Source organism: Oncorhynchus tshawytscha, linkage group LG10 (genome assembly GCF_018296145.1).
Source record: "Oncorhynchus tshawytscha isolate Ot180627B linkage group LG10, Otsh_v2.0, whole genome shotgun sequence".
In the NCBI taxonomy this organism is placed as follows: domain Eukaryota; kingdom Metazoa; phylum Chordata; class Actinopteri; order Salmoniformes; family Salmonidae; genus Oncorhynchus; species Oncorhynchus tshawytscha.
This window is the reverse complement of record NC_056438.1, coordinates 49677797-49698021: the sequence shown is the minus strand read 5'-3', so window position 1 is coordinate 49698021 and position 20225 is coordinate 49677797. Positions and strand designations below refer to the sequence as shown.

General features: G+C 45.6%; 1 protein-coding gene across 4 annotated transcripts in view; it reads left to right on the top strand.

The window, feature by feature from the left end:
• The window catches only part of chd7 (chromodomain helicase DNA binding protein 7), an 84488-nt gene that overhangs the window by 4087 nt on the left and 60176 nt on the right, over positions 1 to 20225 (top strand). For 3 of the 4 annotated variants that reach the window (XM_042328670.1, XM_042328673.1, XM_042328674.1), the window contains exon 2: positions 15743 to 17749. In XM_042328670.1, the coding sequence (XP_042184604.1) occupies positions 15920 to 17749 (1830 nt within the window). In that variant the 5' untranslated portion in view covers positions 15743 to 15919. Of the gene's footprint in view, positions 1 to 2156; positions 2278 to 15742; positions 17750 to 20225 lie in introns of all 4 variants that reach the window. The other variant, XM_042328671.1, reaches the window with a different exon arrangement.

The following is a 20225-nucleotide window of genomic DNA, read 5'->3' as shown; positions in this document are numbered from 1 at the left end:
GTTGCTCCTCAGTGGAAGAAGTTGAGCATAGTTCTGTCATGCCCCGCCGCTCTGCTCCTCTCTGCCACTCCTCTCCAGGTCCGGGGTTTGCAGAAGTGTTGTGGTGGCCCGTTGTGCCTGTAAAAGCAGCCCCCGCTGCCCCCCCCTCTTGCACTACCTTTCTACCTCCCATAGTCCGGGCCTTATGGACCACACTTCTTGAAGGGAATATTTGAGATGCTGCTTCTATCTGAAGTGTAGACTAGCCAGCCCCTAAGCCTTGTTTCTGTGTCACAGTTCCTTTCTTCTAAACAGAACATATTATAGATTGGCCACAGCTGATAAGATGCATTGTTATTCACTCTAATCATCATTGTATGGCTCATGCGAGGAAGCTTTGTCGACCATGTATTTCTAGATGGCTCATTTTCATACAGCAGTCGCTCCATCTAGTTATTATGGCTGAAGTAGAGGCTTTTTCCCCTCTGTCTATCCCATTCATTCATTGAATTGCCATTTCCCTCAGTGCTATTTGCCTGACTAATCAACTGGAATTCTTCTGCTGCTCTGTTCACAACATACTTCAGTCAGAGACTGCCATCGTTGTCATCTGTGTGGCGATGTTAAAATTAGGGGTGTTGTACAAAACAGTCATACGTGATTGGATCATCTCTAACCAGAGTATCAAAGCCAATGACCCATTTTCCAAAAGCAGCTTTACCCACCTGTGTTCTGGCTCTGGGACCAATCAGAATGGTTAGAATGCACTTGTGTTCTAGAAATTGTCGAAGGGACTCGGATCCAGACCAATTGTGGAGAAAAAGTAATGTGTGTGTGTGTGTGTGTGTGTGACGTAGCATAGCATTTGGCCGGAGCAAGGCGCTTGGGTAGCCAGGCAACAATACTATCCCCTCATTCAAACAACGGCACAGTCACAGCCGAGATTCAGTATAGTGGTTAAGTGTTAAGATCTGAGAGATAATGAATCTCAATATAGCCTAGAGGAGATTTACAGACCTTTTATAGACCGTCTAAGTAGGTCCTTCCTTCATCAATTTGAAATGATGGGTGAAAGCAATACAGCAGAAGACCAACAAGGGATCGCTTTCACCTGTCCAGTGATATCAGTGCAGCAGCAGAAAAGGATGCACAGTTCATGACAATTGAGTCCCACCACTGGAGTGGGAAGTGAATGCAGCCTCTACAGTGTACACAGAGTAGCAGTGGAAGAGGAAGTGAGGCACACAGTCCCCCGCCCCCCTCCCATCCTGACCCAGGGTAATCCTCTTCCTGTCCCTCACGCCCTTAACCAGAAGATCTGGGGTCAGTTTACCTTGAACCCTGATCCCAACCGTAACCATTATACATGATGAAAATACCTGACTGTTAATCAGGGTGTTGGGAACAATGTGTAGGCCTTCGTTCAGTCAGAAGTGCATCAGGACAGACACTGACAGAAATCATCTTCCCCGAGGGAGTGTGTTAAAACCAGTAACCCTGGCTGGAGGCTCCGGCCTTCCAGCCTTCTCCTGCGCATGGGTAAGTCTAGCCCACCACCTCCCACCCAGCCGCTGACTGTCTGAATACTTTTCAGCATGGGAAATGATTTAGCTCCACTGGGAGGCCCCGGGATTCCTGCAATTGATTCTTGGAAAACGGAGGGATAAATGGAGGTTCTGGGTTTTTTAACTGTTTGTCTTGTAAACCGCCAAATGTACCATATTAAGACTAGCATTGCACATGTTATTTGTGGCACCAGTTAATTGCTCAAATGTCATCTCAACATAACTATAACATTTTTATTGGAACCAACTTAGTATGATCTGGCCTATTTTGTTAGATACGAATAACCTGTAATTGCACATGATCCTAGGTTTGCAAACAAAACTCAGCTAAAGTATAGCTATTTATCACTCAAAGTGTTATGAGGGAGTGCACCACCATCTTTCCAGGGTGTTGATGCATCCTCCTCCCAGTACAGCCTCTTCTAACACCACGGGTAGGAGAAGGATATCATCTGCAGAAGTTACGTTTTGACGTCAGGTTATGACTGTATATGAACCTGCATTCCACCCAACCCTACTTTTCTCTTCCCCATCTTTCTATGTTTTTCTTCTCCTGGGGCAGACATCATTGACAGGAAGTTAAAACTCCTCTTTCTCCCCCTCCTGCCCCAGGCCTGCAACGGGCTGACACAAAGGGGCTGACCCTGCAGCAGGTACCTCAGCTGTTGGGTAGCCAGTCAGACGAGGAGTGCCAAAGAGGAAGGCGTTGTGGTGCTGTTTCCTTGGAGTCAAGGTCAAAGTTCTGCTGAATATATCACTGACAGACTCTTCTATTCCCCATGCCGACTGTTTCTACCTTTCACGTGTACACACATACAACTGCTCTTACTCCTCGTTTGCCCCATGTTTGACCACAAAAGGCCCCTGATTTGGACAGTGATATTTTTTTGGGGGGAGATATTAAGCCCACATATTTAAAGCAGAGAGCAGATTGCATAAACAGAACTCCTTCCTGTTTCCCCCTCCCTACTGTAAAGAAAAAATAAAGTCCATTAACAAGGCAGCCGTGCGTAAAACAACCAGATTCCCATAGCCCCTCCTGCCCCCTCACTCAAATCCCAGCCCAAGCATATTGCTCGCCCCTCAGGCCCCCCCTGCCTCCCTACTCGATCGCCCCACTGCTCACATCCAGTCACATTCAAACACTCTTTGTGCAGTTAGCTACCCACAACAGACACATCCCATACCCTCTTCCCCATCTGCACATCAGCATGCTCACCCCCCCCTCTCCCCCAGTGGAGCAGAGGTATAAATTATGCTCAGGCGCATGCCTCTTGTGGGGTAGGTAAGGAGGGGGCCCTGGGAGGGGGTGGGGTAGATAAAAGGAATGCTGGTGGTGTGCCTCTGGAGAGCTAGCCCCTTGCTGGGACCTGGTGCACTGCCTGTACTCTGGGGCTAGGGTTCAGGGAGGGAGACACCACAGGTGGTTCTACCATACCATGGCAGTCCACAAGCCTCTTAAGGCCACTGCTGAATCACATAGCCTTGGATTGGAGGGACCCAGACATTAAGAGCTCTGTAGGGCCCTTTATTCATATTATAAGACCTCTGTGACCATAACTTTTGGTTTTTGAGTAAGTGTGGTTAGACTGGCAGTGTTTATTCAATTGAACTTCACTCTGCGCTTTTCTTTGTAGATTCAAAGCAGACGGTTGATTACGACAATTCCTCTAGAAATGTTTACCGTTTGGTTAGGACACTTCAGAAGTAATTTGTCTTCTAACTGATCCGTGAGGTTACACTTGTCTTCAAATAGTTTCTGCAGGTTATCTTTTCAACATACCAAGTGTCAAGTGAAATTGACTTAGTGTCATTCGATAAGCATACGTCTAGCCAAGCAGAGGTCCAGCCAGTAGCCAACAAACTTGGACCAGGCGTTCTTGTAGCATGGTGATTTCTTGAGGACACAGCCCCTCTTAACTAGTTCAGACACCCTGAAGTGAAACTTTTCTCTTAGTTAAGCTTGCTAACTACTCTCACATTTGACCTAATTTGTGTTATCATTAAAGATAAAGAACATACGCCGTTATTAACTTAGGATGTTTGTAAAGTATTCCCGTGCTTCTGTAGTCTTGTGAGATTGAGTGGCAGAAATTTGCTCCCGTGTCGAAAGAACTTCTTGAGTGCTCCGATTAGTTTATTTTGGCTTGGTTGAAAGGCGTGGACAAGATCATTTTTGGAAACTTCTGTCTTCACTAATCTGTGACGACTTTAATCAGACATTTTGCATATGAAACAAACAATAATTCAGGAAGTTTCCAACCATGACACGGTGCAGATTGATACTTGTGGTGTTTGTTTTTTCTGATTTGAATTGAAGTCCTCCCCCCGTAAGCTTGTCTGTGTGTTTCACTCTGGTGCTCTTGTCAATAGCAGCAGAGCAGTTGGGAGAGCCAGCCTTCAAACCAGAACAGTAGAGTACCTCTTATGAAAGACCTATGGTCACGCAATCAACTTTACAACTTCCCTCCCCCACACGGTCTGCCTACCATCCACATGCCAGGCCATGTTCTGATAGTATTTCTAATAAAAGGCAATTATTATGATGCATTGACTGTTGGTGATAAAGTAAAAATGGTATTGTTGTATGTGACATGGCCTCCCAACCAGGCCTAGGATGTGGCCCACAGGAAATGCCTCCTGTTTATGTTTTGGGGATTTCCTGGAACAAAAGTGTCATTTCCAACCATCAAGAGAGTAGAGGGAGAAATAACTAGTCCCTCTATTCTGTTGCATTTTAAGCTTGCTTACAGTCCATTTTGTAACTAGTTTTGCGTGTAATGGTAGTTACTGACACAGAGCTGTCGACTAGCAGTTATGGTTTGGATGTTCTAGTGTAAAAAAAAAAAAAAAAAAAGGTAGGCCTGAGAATGGGTGTGAGCATTAAACGAAATTGGGCTCTCAACCACAAGGGAAAATCGAAAGTCAATTTTATTATTTTTCCACAAAATGAATCACTGTGCAGTTATCACGAAATATTTTCTGTGTTATAGCATTACTAGAAGATAGGATATAAAGGCCTGGGAAAATAGTGTAATTTAAATATTGACTCAGCCATGGGAAGTAGGTGCAAAGTAAACGGCATAGTGGGTCAATTTCCTCCCTATTCCCACTACGAGAGACAGCGTCTGAGGAGCAGAGTGGCCAAAGAGATTTCTACTTTTCAATTCACATTACGTCATTGCCTTACCTTTCGTTGCGGCGGGTAACGCTAAATTCTTTGTCCACCGCTCAAATTGACCTTAAATATCACAGTAGACACTAGCAAGTAAGCACAAATGATTTAACAATCTAAGCAACCTTTCTTCCTTACAATATGGAGTAATGCAACCAAACTCTTCAATAATGCAACAATCCACAACCATGTGCAGTCAATTAGTTTATTTTTTTCTTCTGTACAAATTAAATGAGCTGACAATACAGTTAACTCCAGCTAGCTAACGAACATGCTTCATGATCAAGTAACGTTAGCATATCAATAATGATATACAAATCTAAAAGTACAGTAATGTTATCAGTGTCATTATTATTATAATATAGGCTACACAGCTATTTAACGTTAGCAAGCTAACTAGCTAGCTAAACAAAATTTAATTTCTGCATCAAATATGTGCTGGCTATAGCCAAATTCTAATCTTTAGTTGAACCATAGCTAGATAACTTTAATGCGGTAGCCTTAGAGCGCTTAACTTAGATCAAACTAAGCCTGTTTTTTTCTATATCAACGAAGTCATTGAGGTAAAAGAAAATTGGTGCTCAGTGCAGTCAAGCAAAAAACCTGACTTGAGATTTAAAAGTGTGGCAACATTTGCAGAATGTAACAGGAGGTTACTATTTCAAGGTACTCAATTCTACCTTTTTCATACTTTTCTTTGTGTGGTTAAATGAGACCATTCTGTTTACACTGCCCCGCTTAGAGGCTAGCTAGCAACAGTCGGGCAAGTGTGTGCGGTCGAAATGCGATAAGTTTACATTAAAGTATATGTGTAGCCGAGGCTATTTTTACAAAAAAGTTTAACTGTAAAGACCCTAAGAGTGAAGCTCGAGGCAAAAATTCTCCACTGTTTTGGTGCCCTGGCTGCCACCACACTGTTTACAGCGTGAAGTGAACTTGTGCACTTGCACTATGTGAGAGCAAAGTGTTGCATCTTGCTCATCTCTATCTTAGCCTATTCGTTGATGATTACTGAATTTGCGAGACCTCGCAAGCCCAGAAAATTGCAAGATACATCATTCCATTGCGAGAGAATGCTTTTGATTGCCGATAGAACCGTGCACTAAGCTTATGTCTTTGTGGCCAACCGCCTACTATACTGTGCCCATCCCTTTCGTTTCTCACTAGCTCGCTATGAAAGATGCAAGTGTTTTGTCGAAGGCTTGGGTGGTATACCGTATACGGGGTATTTGGAAATAGCCACAGGTTGTTTTTTCAATACCGGTAACTAGTTAAAAATGTATTTGTAGCTACTTAAGTAAATACCAGCAGTCAACTTGTGAAATACGTTAGAAGATAAAGCAGATTGCATTCTTCATTTCACCTGTCACATTATTTTACATTATGAGGCTTACTGTAGATCCCCCAAAAAGTTGAACCAGTTGTGTTTAGTAATTAGAACAATAGGACAAAGCGGGAGAAGGTGATTCCAGATGTGTATTGAGAAGGGGTGTGCAGTTTATTGAAAGTCAAGTATTTTTTTTCAGTAGTAATCAGGGACATGCAACAATAGTTTCCATTCACAGACAATACATTAGTGCAGAAAATTGATTCATTTTCATCAGATGACAACAGAAGTGCAACGCTATTTGTCTGGCAGCCACACAAGTAAAATAGCTTACAATGAAAAAGCAAGGTATTTTTGCATAACGATGCATGGACATCATTTGTAATGTTTTTCATAGAAAGAATGTAACTGGCTACATTTCCTTATGTTTTGCTTGAAGTTAATCTTGCATCATACTGGAGAAAAGTGGACTGGCTACTCCGAGGAGAAGTACCTGGGGGGAAAAAAGTGGGTACACACCAGTCCGAGTGTTGCCTGCTGACAGAATGCCCGTTTGTCAATTGTCCTCCAAGTGAAGTGCAACTGAAGCACAGAATTCGTCTGAAGCCGAGCAGAAATTACAATAAGAAGCATTTTAGGTCTTCTTTGAGTTTTTTTTACATTTTTCCTGCTTTGTTTGAAAAGTCATAGCCCTTTTGGATGAGTTTTCTGTACAGTTGCCATTGATCTTTTGATTTCCTTGTGTCTTTTCTCCTCTCAGTTCTTGACCCGTCTGCTCCTTCCCCATCTTCTCCGCGCAGTGCATGCAGACCGTTGCCCTACCGACTCGACTCCACACAGACACAGCGTGTACACATGCTGCTCCAAAGCCTGTACTGTTCTGCCTTCAGACAAGCATGCGTTTTAACTTTGTACATTTGCACAATGTGTCTCTTTGCTTGTGGATGTCCAAACCAAAAATGAGAGTACCAAATCAAAAGTTTGGACACCTACCCATTCCAGGGCTTTTCTTTATTTTTACTATTTTTCTATGGAGGAGAGGTTACTAGAAACTAACTAGGTTTCCCCTTTTATCTGTGTATTAATTGTTGGATTAGAGTACACCTGATTTTGTGACTCAAAATGGGTCAAAATTCTACAAAGATTCAGAGAAAAAAAACATTTTGCATTTCAGGTAAAACAACCCAATGTTTATATCCCAGGACAAATTAGCTAGCAAAAGCAAGCTAGCTTAATGTCTATGAAAATGTATTTTTAAAAAAATATTTTTTTTTTATATACAGTGCCTTGCGAAAGTATTCGGCCCCCTTGAACTTTGCGACCTTTTGCCACATTTCAGGCTTCAAACATAAAGATATAAAACTGTATTTTTTTGTGAAGAATCAACAAGTGGGACACAATCATGAAGTGAAACGACATTTATTGGATATTTCAAACTTTTTTAACAAATCAAAAACTGAAAAATTGGGCGTGCAAAATTATTCAGCCCCTTTCAGTGCAGCAAAGTCTCTCCAGAAGTTCAGTGAGGATCTCTGAATGATCCAATGTTGACCTAAATGACTAATGATGATAAATACAATCCACCTGTGTGTAATCAAGTCTCTGTATAAATGCACCTGCACTGTGATAGTCTCAGAGGTCCGTTAAAAGCGCAGAGAGCATCATGAAGAACAAGGAACACACCAGGCAGGTCCGAGATACTGTTGTGAAGAAGTTTAAAGCCGGATTTGGATACAAAAAGATTTCCCAAGCTTTAAACATCCCAAGGAGCACTGTGCAAGCGATAATATTGAAATGGAAGGAGTATCAGACCACTGCAAATCTACCAAGACCTGGCCGTCCCTCTAAACTTTCAGCTCATACAAGGAGAAGACTGATCAGAGATGCAGCCAAGAGGCCCATGATCACTCTGGATGAACTGCAGAGATCTACAGCTGAGGTGGGAGACTCTGTCCAAAGGACAACAATCAGTCGTATATTGCACAAATCTGGCCTTTATGGAAGAGTGGCAAGAAGAAAGCCATTTCTTAAAGATATCCATAAAAAGTGTCGTTTAAAGTTTGCCACAAGCCACCTGGGAGACACACCAAACATGTGGAAGAAGGTGCTCTGGTCAGATGAAACCAATATTGAACTTTTTGGCAACAATGCAAAACGTTATGTTTGGCGTAAAAGCAACACAGCTCATCACCCTGAACACACCATCCCCACTATCAAACATGGTGGTGGCGGCATCATGGTTTGGGCCTGCTTTTCTTCAGCAGGGACAGGGAAGATGGTTCAAATTGATGGGAAGATGGATGGAGCCAAATACAGGACCATTCTGGAAGAACCTGATGGAGTCTGCAAAAGACCTGAGACTGGGATGGAGATTTGTCTTCCAACAAGACAATGATCCAAAACATAAAGCAACATCTACAATGGAATGGTTCAAAAATAAACATATCCAGGTGTTAGAATGGCCAAGTCAATGTCCAGACCTGAATCCAATCGCTGCTGTTCACAAATGCTCTCCATCCAACCTCACTGAGCTCGAGCTGTTTTGCAAGGAGGAATGGGAAAAAATGTCAGTCTCTCGATGTGCAAAACTGATAGAGACGTACCCCAAGCGACTTACAGCTGTAATCGCAGCAAAAGGTGGCGCTACAAAGTATTAACTTAAGGGGGCTGAATAATTTTGCACGCCCAATTTTTCAGTTTTTGATTTGTTAAAAAAGTTTGAAATATCCAATAAATGTCGTTCCACTTCATGATGGTGTCCCACTTTTGTTGATTCTTCAAAAAATACAGTTTTATATCTTTATGTTTGAAGCCTGAAATGTGGCAAAAGGTCGCAAAGTTCAAGGGGGGCGAATACTTTCGCAAGGCACTGTATATACCTGTCCCCAAATTTAATAGTTTGTTTTGATATTTCAACCAATGTGTGCTGATCGCGTCTGGTATGGATGGACAAAATCAACATGCAGGCGCGTGCCCGGTCTAGTCTGCATGTTAACCATCTGAAAGGGACACACTGTGAGGCCCAAATTGTCACTGACATTAGCGCAGCTGCATTGTGAATTCACGTGGAATTCTATGCATTTTTTTTATCGTTTAACAGAAAACCGCAAAAAAGTGTTTTAACGGTAAGACATTTTTTCTTCACATCCCTAGTGATGAGTCAACAACACGTAGTCTAACCCCAAGAGAGAGCAAGTGGTGGTGGGAATGTGCAGGTCTGATATTGAAGGATGGCTGTGATGGTCTGGCTCTGTGTTTGTACGGGCTGGTAACTCGTCGTCTCTCCTGCATCAGGGCATGCCTGACCGCACACTCGCACGTCACCAAATACACATTGGTCGGCACCCAGCCTGCGGATTGAACTGTCTCCCGCTCCACCTCTCACTTGCTCCGTCTTCTACTCTTCCTATAGCTTGTTCTCTCTCCCGCTCACTAACACACCTAAGCCCCTCCCTGTGACACGCAAACACCCGGGCGTAGCCCTCCTACCAGAGAGAGCCAGAGGAAGGGAGAGACGTAGAGAAGGCCCTGGCACCGAGCCACATCTGTCACTCTAGGGGGAATTAGGTGAACGGTCAGCCCTCTGGCTTAGACGCCAAATCTGATCACAGGGATTCAAATTTGCAGCTTTTGGCATGGCCCCGCTGTGCACCTCGCTCCCCCCACTATCCTACTTCCCTACACACTCACACACCAACCCTTCTCACCACCCTGCACACACGCACATGGACGCACACACTCCTCCCCATGCACACACACTGTCATCTCCTCCCCCACAGTGCAATGTCATAGGGAGGCTGTGGGAGCTCTCTCTGTGCTGTGGGAGCTCTCTGTGCTGGAGGAGCTGAGCTGCTTAATGGGAGGAGAGGTGATTTATGGGCCAGGAGGAGAGGAAGCAGGGCAACTCTTCTTCCTGCTCTTAGCCGTAGCTGTGAGGTGATAAAAGTGGCTAGTGCTGTCACGGCGACACAGGGCCCACAGGCTCGCCACATGGAGCCCTCAGCTCTCATTCTGGGACGTTTAAATCATAAGGCTCAATCTGGTGAAATGTAGGCCAAAGCACGGAATAGTTTCCCAATCATTTTATTTTGAACGTCCTCTTTCTCTCTCGTTTTTGAGTGTTTCCCTCGCGGGCCCAAGTGACTTATTAAATGAATTTGTGAGTGTAGTTGATTGCTATGGCCATTTACCTACTGCTTCATTTTCGCTGTGCTTCTACTGTGTGGCTGAAATAAACAACACAGGGCAAGTTAAAGAGCATGATGGTGGGAGTATAATTGTAGTTAACTCTGTAGATGAAGACTGGTGTAAAATGTCGTAGTCTGCTGTAGGCCTATATGACGGTTTAGAAGCAATGTTCAATCACTTGCGTAGATTTAAGAAAAAACTATGGGTAGCCTATAATTCAAATGTAAGATTACTAGTTTAAGTTGTATTTTAGCTCATAGGGCTGGCTCAAGTACCTTATAACTGACGGTTATGCAGTTAGACTGGAAAATAACCGTAAATATATATCAGCTTAGATCACAGTGCAGTTATCACAAAACAGATTATTTTCTGTGTTGTAACCTAGCCTATTCCTCTCCTATTATTTAAATAAAAATGTCTTAACTTTAGGCTACTTTGGTGAATCTGCGAGGCATACAAGACCTTGCGAGATACAGATTACCCAGACCTATGTGCACATTTCTTACTACTTGCCCCCTTCTTGCTGTCCCTCACACTGCCTCGCCTGCTCTTTCTTTTGGCTAATGATGCGGGTGTGTGTTCAGTCTGTTGTGTGTAGAATATCGTAGCCAATTCATTGATGACAGGCCCTGCTTTACTGATGTTGTGAACCATTGCAAGATACAGCATTTCATTGTGATATACATCTCTTGATTGCTGTTAGCCTGTTACGGATGGGTGTTCCGCTAGCGGAACGTTTCGAACATCCAGTGAAATTGTGGAGTACAATTCTTTTTAAAAATTTTACTTTCATACAATCACAAGTGCAATGCACCAAATTAAAGCTTAATTTATTGTTAATCCAGCCACAGTGTCAGATTTCAAAAATGCTTTACTTCGAAAGCAAACCATGCTATTATCTGAGAACAACGGCCCATCAAACACATGACAATCATATTTCAACCCACCAGGCGCGACACACAACTCAGAAATAACGATATAATTTATGCCTTTGAAGATCTTCTGTTGGCACTCCAATATGTCCCATAAACATCACAATCCCTTTTGTTCAATTATTTCTGTCATTAAATCTCCAGAATGTCCATTTATTTGGTGCTTTGATTCAGAAAAACAATGATTCCAACTCGCCCAACATGACTAAACATTATCTAATAAGTTACCTGCAATCTTGGTCCAAACATTTCAAACAACTTTCCTAATACAACTTTAGGTATTTTATAACGTAAATTATCGATAAGATTTCAGACGGAATAAACTGTGTTCAACAGCGGATAAAATTAGTGGCGCAAGTGCTAGGTCGTGCGCCCCAAACACAACAGTACACTACACTCGATCCTAGTTATGAATAGGCATACTTCTTCATTACTCAAAAGAATAACATCAACCAATTTCTAAAGACTGTTGACATCTAGTGGAAGCCCTAGGAACTGCAACCAGATGCCTCAGAAATCTAGATTCCCATGGAAAACCAATTGAAAACATGGTCACCTCAACAACAAAAAATCCTGGATGGTTTGTCCTCTGTGTTTCGCCTGCCAAATAGGTTATGTTATACTCAGACATACATTTTAACAGTTTTAGAAACTTTAGAGTTTTCTATTCAAATTATATGCATATCCTATCTTCTAGGCCTGAGTAGCAGGCAGTTTACTTTGGGTGCACTTTTCATCCGGACGTGAAAATACTGCCCCCTACCCCAAACAGGTTAAATGGGCCTTGTTCATGGTTCCGACTCTGTCTGCCTAGTGGCCGACCTGCCTATACTGTGCTTCTCCCCTCTTTCTCAGTCCCTCGTCTATGAAAGATGTAAGTGTTTGTGTTCTCGGAAGTATGGCAACTGATCAGTCTCCTCCGTTCCAAAAATACTGAATTATAGGAGTTGATTTCTAGAGACTCAGAAATGTGAGTCGAGTAATCAATTATTTTGGAGTCTTCTCTCCACCAGTTGGGAAAATGGCAGAGCAAGACAAGCAACAGCAGCGAAGTCCTTTATGGCATTACTATGAGAAGTTAAATGAGAAAGAAATGCAAACTTTGCGAGGTGGAATTGAGGTACAGTAATGGTAGTACAGGTGCAATGCTTGACCATCTGAAAGGGACGCAATGTGACAACCTAACAGTTGCTGGCAGCTGAATTGTGAATTCACATGGAATTTTGCATTTTATCATTTAACAGAGAACCAATAACAAAATGGCGTTATAAAGAAACATTGTCCATTTGTCACATGCTTAGGACACCCGCAATGGCTGCCTGGTATTGTGAAGCAATGTCTATGGTAATGTAGACTTGTCATTCAGGTTATGTTAACTGATATAGCTCATTCACTGTAATGTGTTTTTTGTAACGTCAGTTGAGTTGAATCAGTATATCACAGGACGTTTTAGTAAATGTTACTTCCTGCTTTGCTCCTATGGTACACTCGCAATATGCCATCATTGACCGTTTGATTCATTCTACTACTGTGGCAGCACGTGCAGTCAGGAGACGAGAAACGATGCGTAATAAAAAATTAAAGTTTTGCTATTCTGGCAGTTATTATGGTGCCTGCTGTAATTTTGTCTGCTCAATTATTTATCCAAAATTCCACGACCTTCACAGCCCTAATATCTGTTACTATATCTTTGTTACTGCATAGGCCTACATGGCGGCCGTGGAGTGTGAGTCTATTCACCACAATAAACAGGAAGTCTGACAGCTCCAGGCATGTCACGCCACTCCACTCTCCGCCACATTGGTGGCTAACTACGGATGTGACATTACGCACACTTCCTACTCAATCATGTTTCGTCACTCACTCTTTCTCTCTCTCTCGTGTGCACGCGCTCTCTGTGTCAACACTCCCTGCTGTGTTGTGGTTTGTCTTTAGAGATCTGTTACAGTTTGTTCTTTCTTCATCTAGTGAGTCGCCCAGCAAGTTATTTGAATTCCCTTTGCGGTTGTTGCTAAAGCAAGTTTGTTGTGTTGCAATTTGCGAGCATCATTCTCTTCCTTCCCTTTGCGATGTCTTTCCTTTTTGAGTTTGAGAAGGTGAAATTCAGTTTCTGAATTGTTTTGCGAAGGCTTACCAGTATGCTAATGTAGCCTTTTTGAAGAGTTGCTGTTTAGCAGGAAATTGCTTCCTCTCTGCTCATTGACTAGAAAGGTCAGTGGTAGTAGTGCGTGGGGCTGATGCTAGCAACCATGTGGAGAGGCTTGAAAGAAAGAGGAAAGTTGGGGGTGGGGCAGGGGGAGGAGGAGGGGATTCTCTAGTGGGGGAAGTGAAGTGTTGAAGTTTCGGGGACACATTCCTCCTCCCCACTCGTGCACCCAAGCTACATAATAAGTACTGTGACACACACACACACACACAAGCCTACACTATCCTCTTCACATACTCAAGCTTACACTAGGACCCAATTTTTTTGCCTGATTTAGTTCTCTTTCATTTTTCCAGGTCTGTTTTCCACTTTTTTTCTTAGGGCTCAAAATCACATAAAAAAATAAAAAAATAGAACATTCAAGGTTAATGTTTTTCTAAGTCCACAACATTTTTTAAACTACATCGGACTATTTCAGAGGTCTGGGAAATTTAATGCAAGTGCACACCAGGAAGAGCCATTGTTTGGTTAAGCGGTGTTGCTGTAACGCTCATGTGATTGCAGAGTTTGCAAAACAAATGGCCACTGGATTGACGCAAATCATAATGGCATTCTGCCAGGTAGGCATAGGCTACTTTGGTGTTAACATTTTAAGTGAGGTTTTCGGGAAAGCCTTTTCCATCTCTACCAGAAGAAGGTTATCATTAGCATCATCACAAACTTTTCAGAAAGTTGCATGAAAATATTAATCACTGACTCATTTTCTTGTGATTTACTTCGGTAAATTAATGCTTTTTCTAATAAGTCCAGTAGATTCAGTTTATTTCCTACTAAAATCAATAAATGTAATATTGTTGAATTCCGTTTTAATGTCTGGACTCCGTAACGCTGCTTTCATAGGGCTCTACTCCGCCTCAAGCCTAACCCACACATAAACACACGTCACGTGTTGAGTTGGACACCCAATCCCTTTGCTAGCTCTCCTTTCAGCCTGGTTTATCTCACACCTCCATAATACCGCCAGCTCATCTGATTAGAGCTCAGCGGACGCGCAGGTTGAGGACACGCATGATTAGGGGATAGGCGTAAAATATAATAATTACAAAATATTGCTATTTTATACTTTGCTAAACTTTTGGAACCATAAAATTGGAATGATCATTCTAGTTTTATGGTTAGAATACAGTGGGAATACAGTTGTTTGGCATGACAATGGAAGTAAGGGAGATGGTTGTGACGAAGTAGGGAACCAAATTGTTTTTCAGTGTTTCTCAGGGGACCCTAATTGCGATTAAATAGATGGGTACATTCAAAGATGTCAAACATTTTTTTTTGCCTTTCCCCCTCTCATTTAAGAACAAGCTGCACAAGCAGTGCTGATGTATTTCACCACTGGTACCATCCTGTATAAGAGCAAAGGTTTGCCAGCAAGATAAGTGGATTTAGCTAGCTAGCTAGTGATTACCTTAAGGGTCTAACATGTTTTCTAGGCACATTTGCAGCTTGCTAAGACCAACCAACTAGAGTTTTGCAGAGAGAAAGTTAAACAAACAAATAGTATAAAATAGAAACGTGGATTTATATAAAGAAGCAAAGTCGAAAACTGAGTTATTGTTTCAAAATCAGATGACTTCTCACTGTTTAGTCAGTGCATGCAGAGTGCAGCTCGAGCACCAGGAACTGCCTGCTGGAGTGACGGGGGGCGGGTCTTGTGTGTATGGGATTGGGCAGTTTTGAGCGAGAACTCCGTCAACTTGAGCAATAAATCTAAAGTTTAGAAAAGGCGTGAGACGGCTGTGGAATTTCAAAATGTTGCTGCTTCTGGCGGTATGGATGTTGCACATGTCAGTATTGCGATTTGTATTAAACAGTTTTTATTTATTTGTGCAGCCCCACTCACTTGCGATGCACCCAGAAACACACTCAAAATATACATGTGTGCACGCACTCTTACACACTCACACTTGAGCTCTGCCTCTCTCTCTCCTCTGCCCAACAAAACACACACACGCTTGAGCAGGTGGCTCCCCTCCTTGTATTCTCACATCTGCTGGGCTGATCTGGCAGCTGCTGCTGTTTAAACACCCCTGCTTCTGCCCAGGCCTTTGTTCTTTTCCAACCAACAACCCATTCTAAAGAATGAATGAGTTTAGGCTTGGTGTGTGTGTGTTGGAAGAAAATCTTTTGTTTGAAAGTAAATGGAAGCAGAGGTGGGGTGGGGGATGGGGATGGGGATGAAAGGTTGGGGGGGGGCGTTTACAACTGATTAAACTGCTAAACATGTACCACTTAAGAAATCTATTTCAGTTAGGAGGTTAAAGAACAGGAGTGGCGTTGCACAATTGACCTGATATAGCTGATTCTAATGTTCCTATCTCTCTCTTCCCCTTCTGTCCTCTTCCTACCGCTCTCCTCTCTCCCTCCCTCCAGGTCCCATAACCTGGCTTTGCCTGACACTGCGTTCTCATTCTCTGAGAGAATTAGGGAAATATGGAGTGACATGCTGCAGATTAGTTAGCGGATTAGCGGCTTTGAGGACATCCACCTCTGTGTGAGCGCAGATTCCCTGGAGCTCCGCTCCCCCCAGCCGCCAGGTCCCCAGCAGCCATGGCCGACCCAGGGATGTTGAGCCTGTTCGGGGACGATGCCAACCTGTTCTCGGACGGGCTGGAGGGCCTGGGGGACTGTGGCTTCCCCCAGGGCCAGCCCAACCCCATGGGGCAGCAGATGCCCCACGAGCACCAGGGCTACGGTTCGCTCTCCTCCAACTCCCTCCACCATCCCTCGCAGGCCGTTCCCGGACAGCCCAAGATGGGCCACCCATACGACCCCTTCGCGGGCTACGAGCAGCAGCAGGGCCGGATGTTGGGCAACGGGCCCGCCGTAAACGGCATGGCGTCCCCACATTCGCGCTACCACAACAATCCCCAACAACCTGGAGGGGGGCACCACGTCTATTCCGGGGCGCAGGGTGACGGGCGCGGCCAGCCATTCCCTGACGGAGGAGCCGTGTGGGGCCCCCAGGCTGGCCCCGGGCAGGGACTGCCTCCATTCCAGCAGCAACAGGCCGCCACCCAGGCCCCCTCCCACCAACAACACGGCCCCTCAGGGCCCCAGGGCCACGGCCACCAGATGGGCCCCTACATGGGCCGAGCCGACTATGCGACCATGCAGGGCCACTCTGGTCAGACCCAGACGCCCCCTAGGATCAACCACTTTCCCCAAGGTATGGGCCAGGAGCCCAGCCACTACATGGGCCACGTGGGGCTCCAGCAGAACCCTAGCATGACAGGTCCCCCCATGCGCCACCCAGCCCAGCAACAGCAGCCTCCACAGCAGCACCCACAACCGCCTGCCCAGCAGTTTCTCCACCGGCCCAGCCAGGAACCCATGGCCTCCCACACCCCTCGCTTCCCCCACAGCCCCTCTCGCCAGCAGCAGGTCCTGGCCGGGAGGCCCCACCAGAACATGGGGTTCAACATGCACGGCCAGGCAGCCCCCCCTAGTGCTGTAACCAGCTCAGGGCAATACCCCCCCTACTCCCAGTACGGCAACCTTAATCAGGGATTAGCCGGCAATGCAGGGATGAGTCCCGTCATGAGCCTCAGCAGCACCAGCAACAACAGTAACGCCATGGGGCCAGCCCAGGTCCAGCGCTACCCCAACGTAGGTGGACCCCCACAGCGCTACACGGGCCCCCAGGTACACCAGCAGCCTGTCCACCCCAACCAAATCACTGGACAGCCCATGCACCCTTCCCAGCCCATGCACCCCTCTCAGGCCCAGGCCACCCCCCAACAGCAGCCCCACCTCCCCACACCGCCTCAGGGATCCTACGGCTCTCCCCCCTCCATGTCCCCAATGAGGGGCATGGGAACCCCTGGGGGCACACCTCCGCCTCAACAGGGCCGCCCCCCGAGTGCCGGCCTGGCTCCAGAGGTAGGGGGCTACCCAGGAGTCCCACTCCAGCCCCTAACCCCATGGCCCCCCCCTCAGAGAAACCCCACTCCCATGGGTGCTCAGCAGCCACACCCCCACCTGCAACACCACACTCAGCACCCTTCCCACCCGCAGCAGCACCCCCACATGCCCCCGGGCCAGCAGCTCTACCCCGGCATGCCCCCTAACCAGCGAGTACCACTCAGCCAGGTGAGACCTCCAGGTCCCATGGCCCACGGTGAGCCTACCGGACCCCAGGATCAGCGGCTGCTCCCTCTCCAGCAACAGGCTCCCAGACCTGGGCAGCAGCTGCAGCCTCCTCCCATAGCCTTCCAGCAGCTGCAGCAGGTGCACCCCGCCCAGGCTGCTTTGCCCCCGTCGCAGGCCCAGACGCACCTGGCTGGCCCCCACCACCAGAACTCTCCACCCAACCAGCCACCCTGGGCGCCACCGCCACACCAGTCGACTCCAACCCCCCAGAAAGTGCCTCATATTCAGGTGAGTTCCCTCTGATGTGGTTTTTTTTGTGGGTTTGTTTTCATGTGTGTGGGGTATTTGTGTTTGTGTGTGTGTGTGTGTGTGGGGGGGGGTCTGTGACATTTAAAAACTCAGTGGTGCTCTGGGTGGAGGTTGAATGGGAGTTTTGAGGTGTGTGTGGGAAATGGATTTTTACAGCGGTTTGTTTCCTCTCCACTGCATATCCTGGCCCTCCCCAAGACCCAGGCGCCACAGTACTAATCTCCTAACCCCCTCCCATCCCCACCCCCTCTCTCTGAGGGGGAATACTCCCTTCCTGCTCTCTAAGCATCTCTCTCCTCCCCGTCTGCTCTCTTTCCGCCCGCTCTGCTCTCTATTCCATCCTCACTTCCCTCTCTTGTTTGTTTAATTCTCTCTCTCGTTGTCTGCCCCTCTATCTTTTACTCTTTCCCCCTCTATCCCTGCACCCTATCCTGTTGTTTTCCATGTCTCGCTCTTTTCTCTCTCTGCTCTCTGTGTGTGTTTGCCTTGTCTGTCTCGAAGGACTCATGCGTGAGTTAATGGTGTACAGCAGGATGTGCCCTGTCGGGAGAGAGAGAAGAGGGGAAAGGGGGTTGGGGGATAGGGGGAGCCAGTGGGGAGTGGAGGTTACCAGCTCTCAATAGTTTGCTGTGTGTGTGTCCTGGCTTCCATTAGCTTGTTTTGTGCTCAAAGCCTCTTTCCCTGCTAACCCATTCACATACAATGGCCGCCCTGTGGCAGCACACACATCCAACACTTAGCATCTCTATTAGTCCTCTTCCTCATTCACACCATCACCACTCTCCACTCCTCCTCTTCCCCTTTATCAGCAGTGGCCCCCTCGCCTCATCCCCCTGGTACCGGGGACTCCTATTAGGGAGTTTTGTGGTTGACATTTAAGATGTCAGAGTTAATTTGCCCAACGCGAATGACCTAGATGTTAGGCACACAGTTAAGCCTCATAGCATTGCTTCAGTCCCTGGCTACAAGAACGTAACCCCGTTATGTTAGGCTGGCTGAGGGAAATGCGCCCGAGGACGTCAAGACCATGATGGCGTTATTGTTCCTGTGGTGGATCTGATTCCCCCCCCCGTTCGCGGTAGCAGTGTCTGGCGCTTCAGCTCTCAACTCTGCATCACTACTCTCTAATATGGTAATAGGGTGCCTGACAGTCAGCAGCTCCTTTAGCTCCCAGCCGTGTCTGCCCTGGCTGCTGTAATATGGTTATGCAGGGTCCGATATCGCGACCAGAACAGTCGTGTTTGCGGACGTTTGACTTGGCAGTGCGACACACATTTTTAATTGGTCATAAAGGGTGTTTTTAAAATATTTTTGTACCTTCATGATTTTTTTTATTATGATTTAATCAATCAGTAATGTGCAATTGACCAAACATAAACCAACTTTCTGAAGTGCGCATATGGTCCTGTAGGTCTACCACTTTGTGTAGCCGTTAGGCATTCGTTAGCATTGCTGACAGTCTGTGTGGATGGAAATGCAATTTAAAACAAAAACAAGAAACTTTTTTAAAGAAGCAATCCGGTGACCATTTTGTTTTAAACCCCTTTAAGTGCGCTACAGACAAAGGCGGTGCGTAATTAAATTGTCAAAATGATATAGCCTAATTAGCCTACTCGTATACAGTTAATTCAGAAAGTATTCAGACCCTTTCCGCCTCTGTCTTACGTTAGTCTTATTATTAAATGGATCTTCACACTACACACTACCCCATCATTTTTATTTTATTTTACCTTTATTTAACTAGGCAAGTCAGTTAAGAACAAATTCTTATTTTCAATGACGGCCTAGGAACAGTGGGTTAACTGCCTGTTCAGGGGCAGAACAACAGATTTGTACCTTGTCAGCTCGGGGATTTAACCACTAGGCTATGCTGCCGCCCCAAAATGACACAACGATAATAGTTTTTTGGTCATTTTGGCTAATATTTTTTTTTTTTTTAAGACTTAAGTACTCAGACCCTTTTCTGTGAGACTTGAAATTGAGCTCGGGTGCATCCTCTTTCCATTGATAATCCTTGATGTTTCTACAACTTGATTGGACTCCACCTGTGGTAAATTCAATTGATTGGACATGATTTGGAACCACCAAGACTATTCCTAGACCTGGCCGCCTGGCCAAACTGAGCAATCGGGGGAGAAGGGCCTTGGTCAGGGAGGTGACCAAGAACCCGATGGTTACCCTAACAGAGCTCCAGAGTTCCTCTGTCGAGATTGGAGAAACTTTTAGAAGGACAACCTTCTCTGCAGCACTCCACCAATCAGGCCTTTATGGTAGTGGTGATAATCAAGATTCTCTGGTCTGATGAAACCCAAGTTTTTTGGCCTGAATGCCAAGCGTCATGTCTGGAGGGAACCTGGCACCATCCCTAAGGCGAAGCGTGGCGGCATCATCATGCTGTCAGAATGTTTTTCAGAGGCAGGGACTGGGGGACTTGTCAGAATCAAGGGAAAGATGA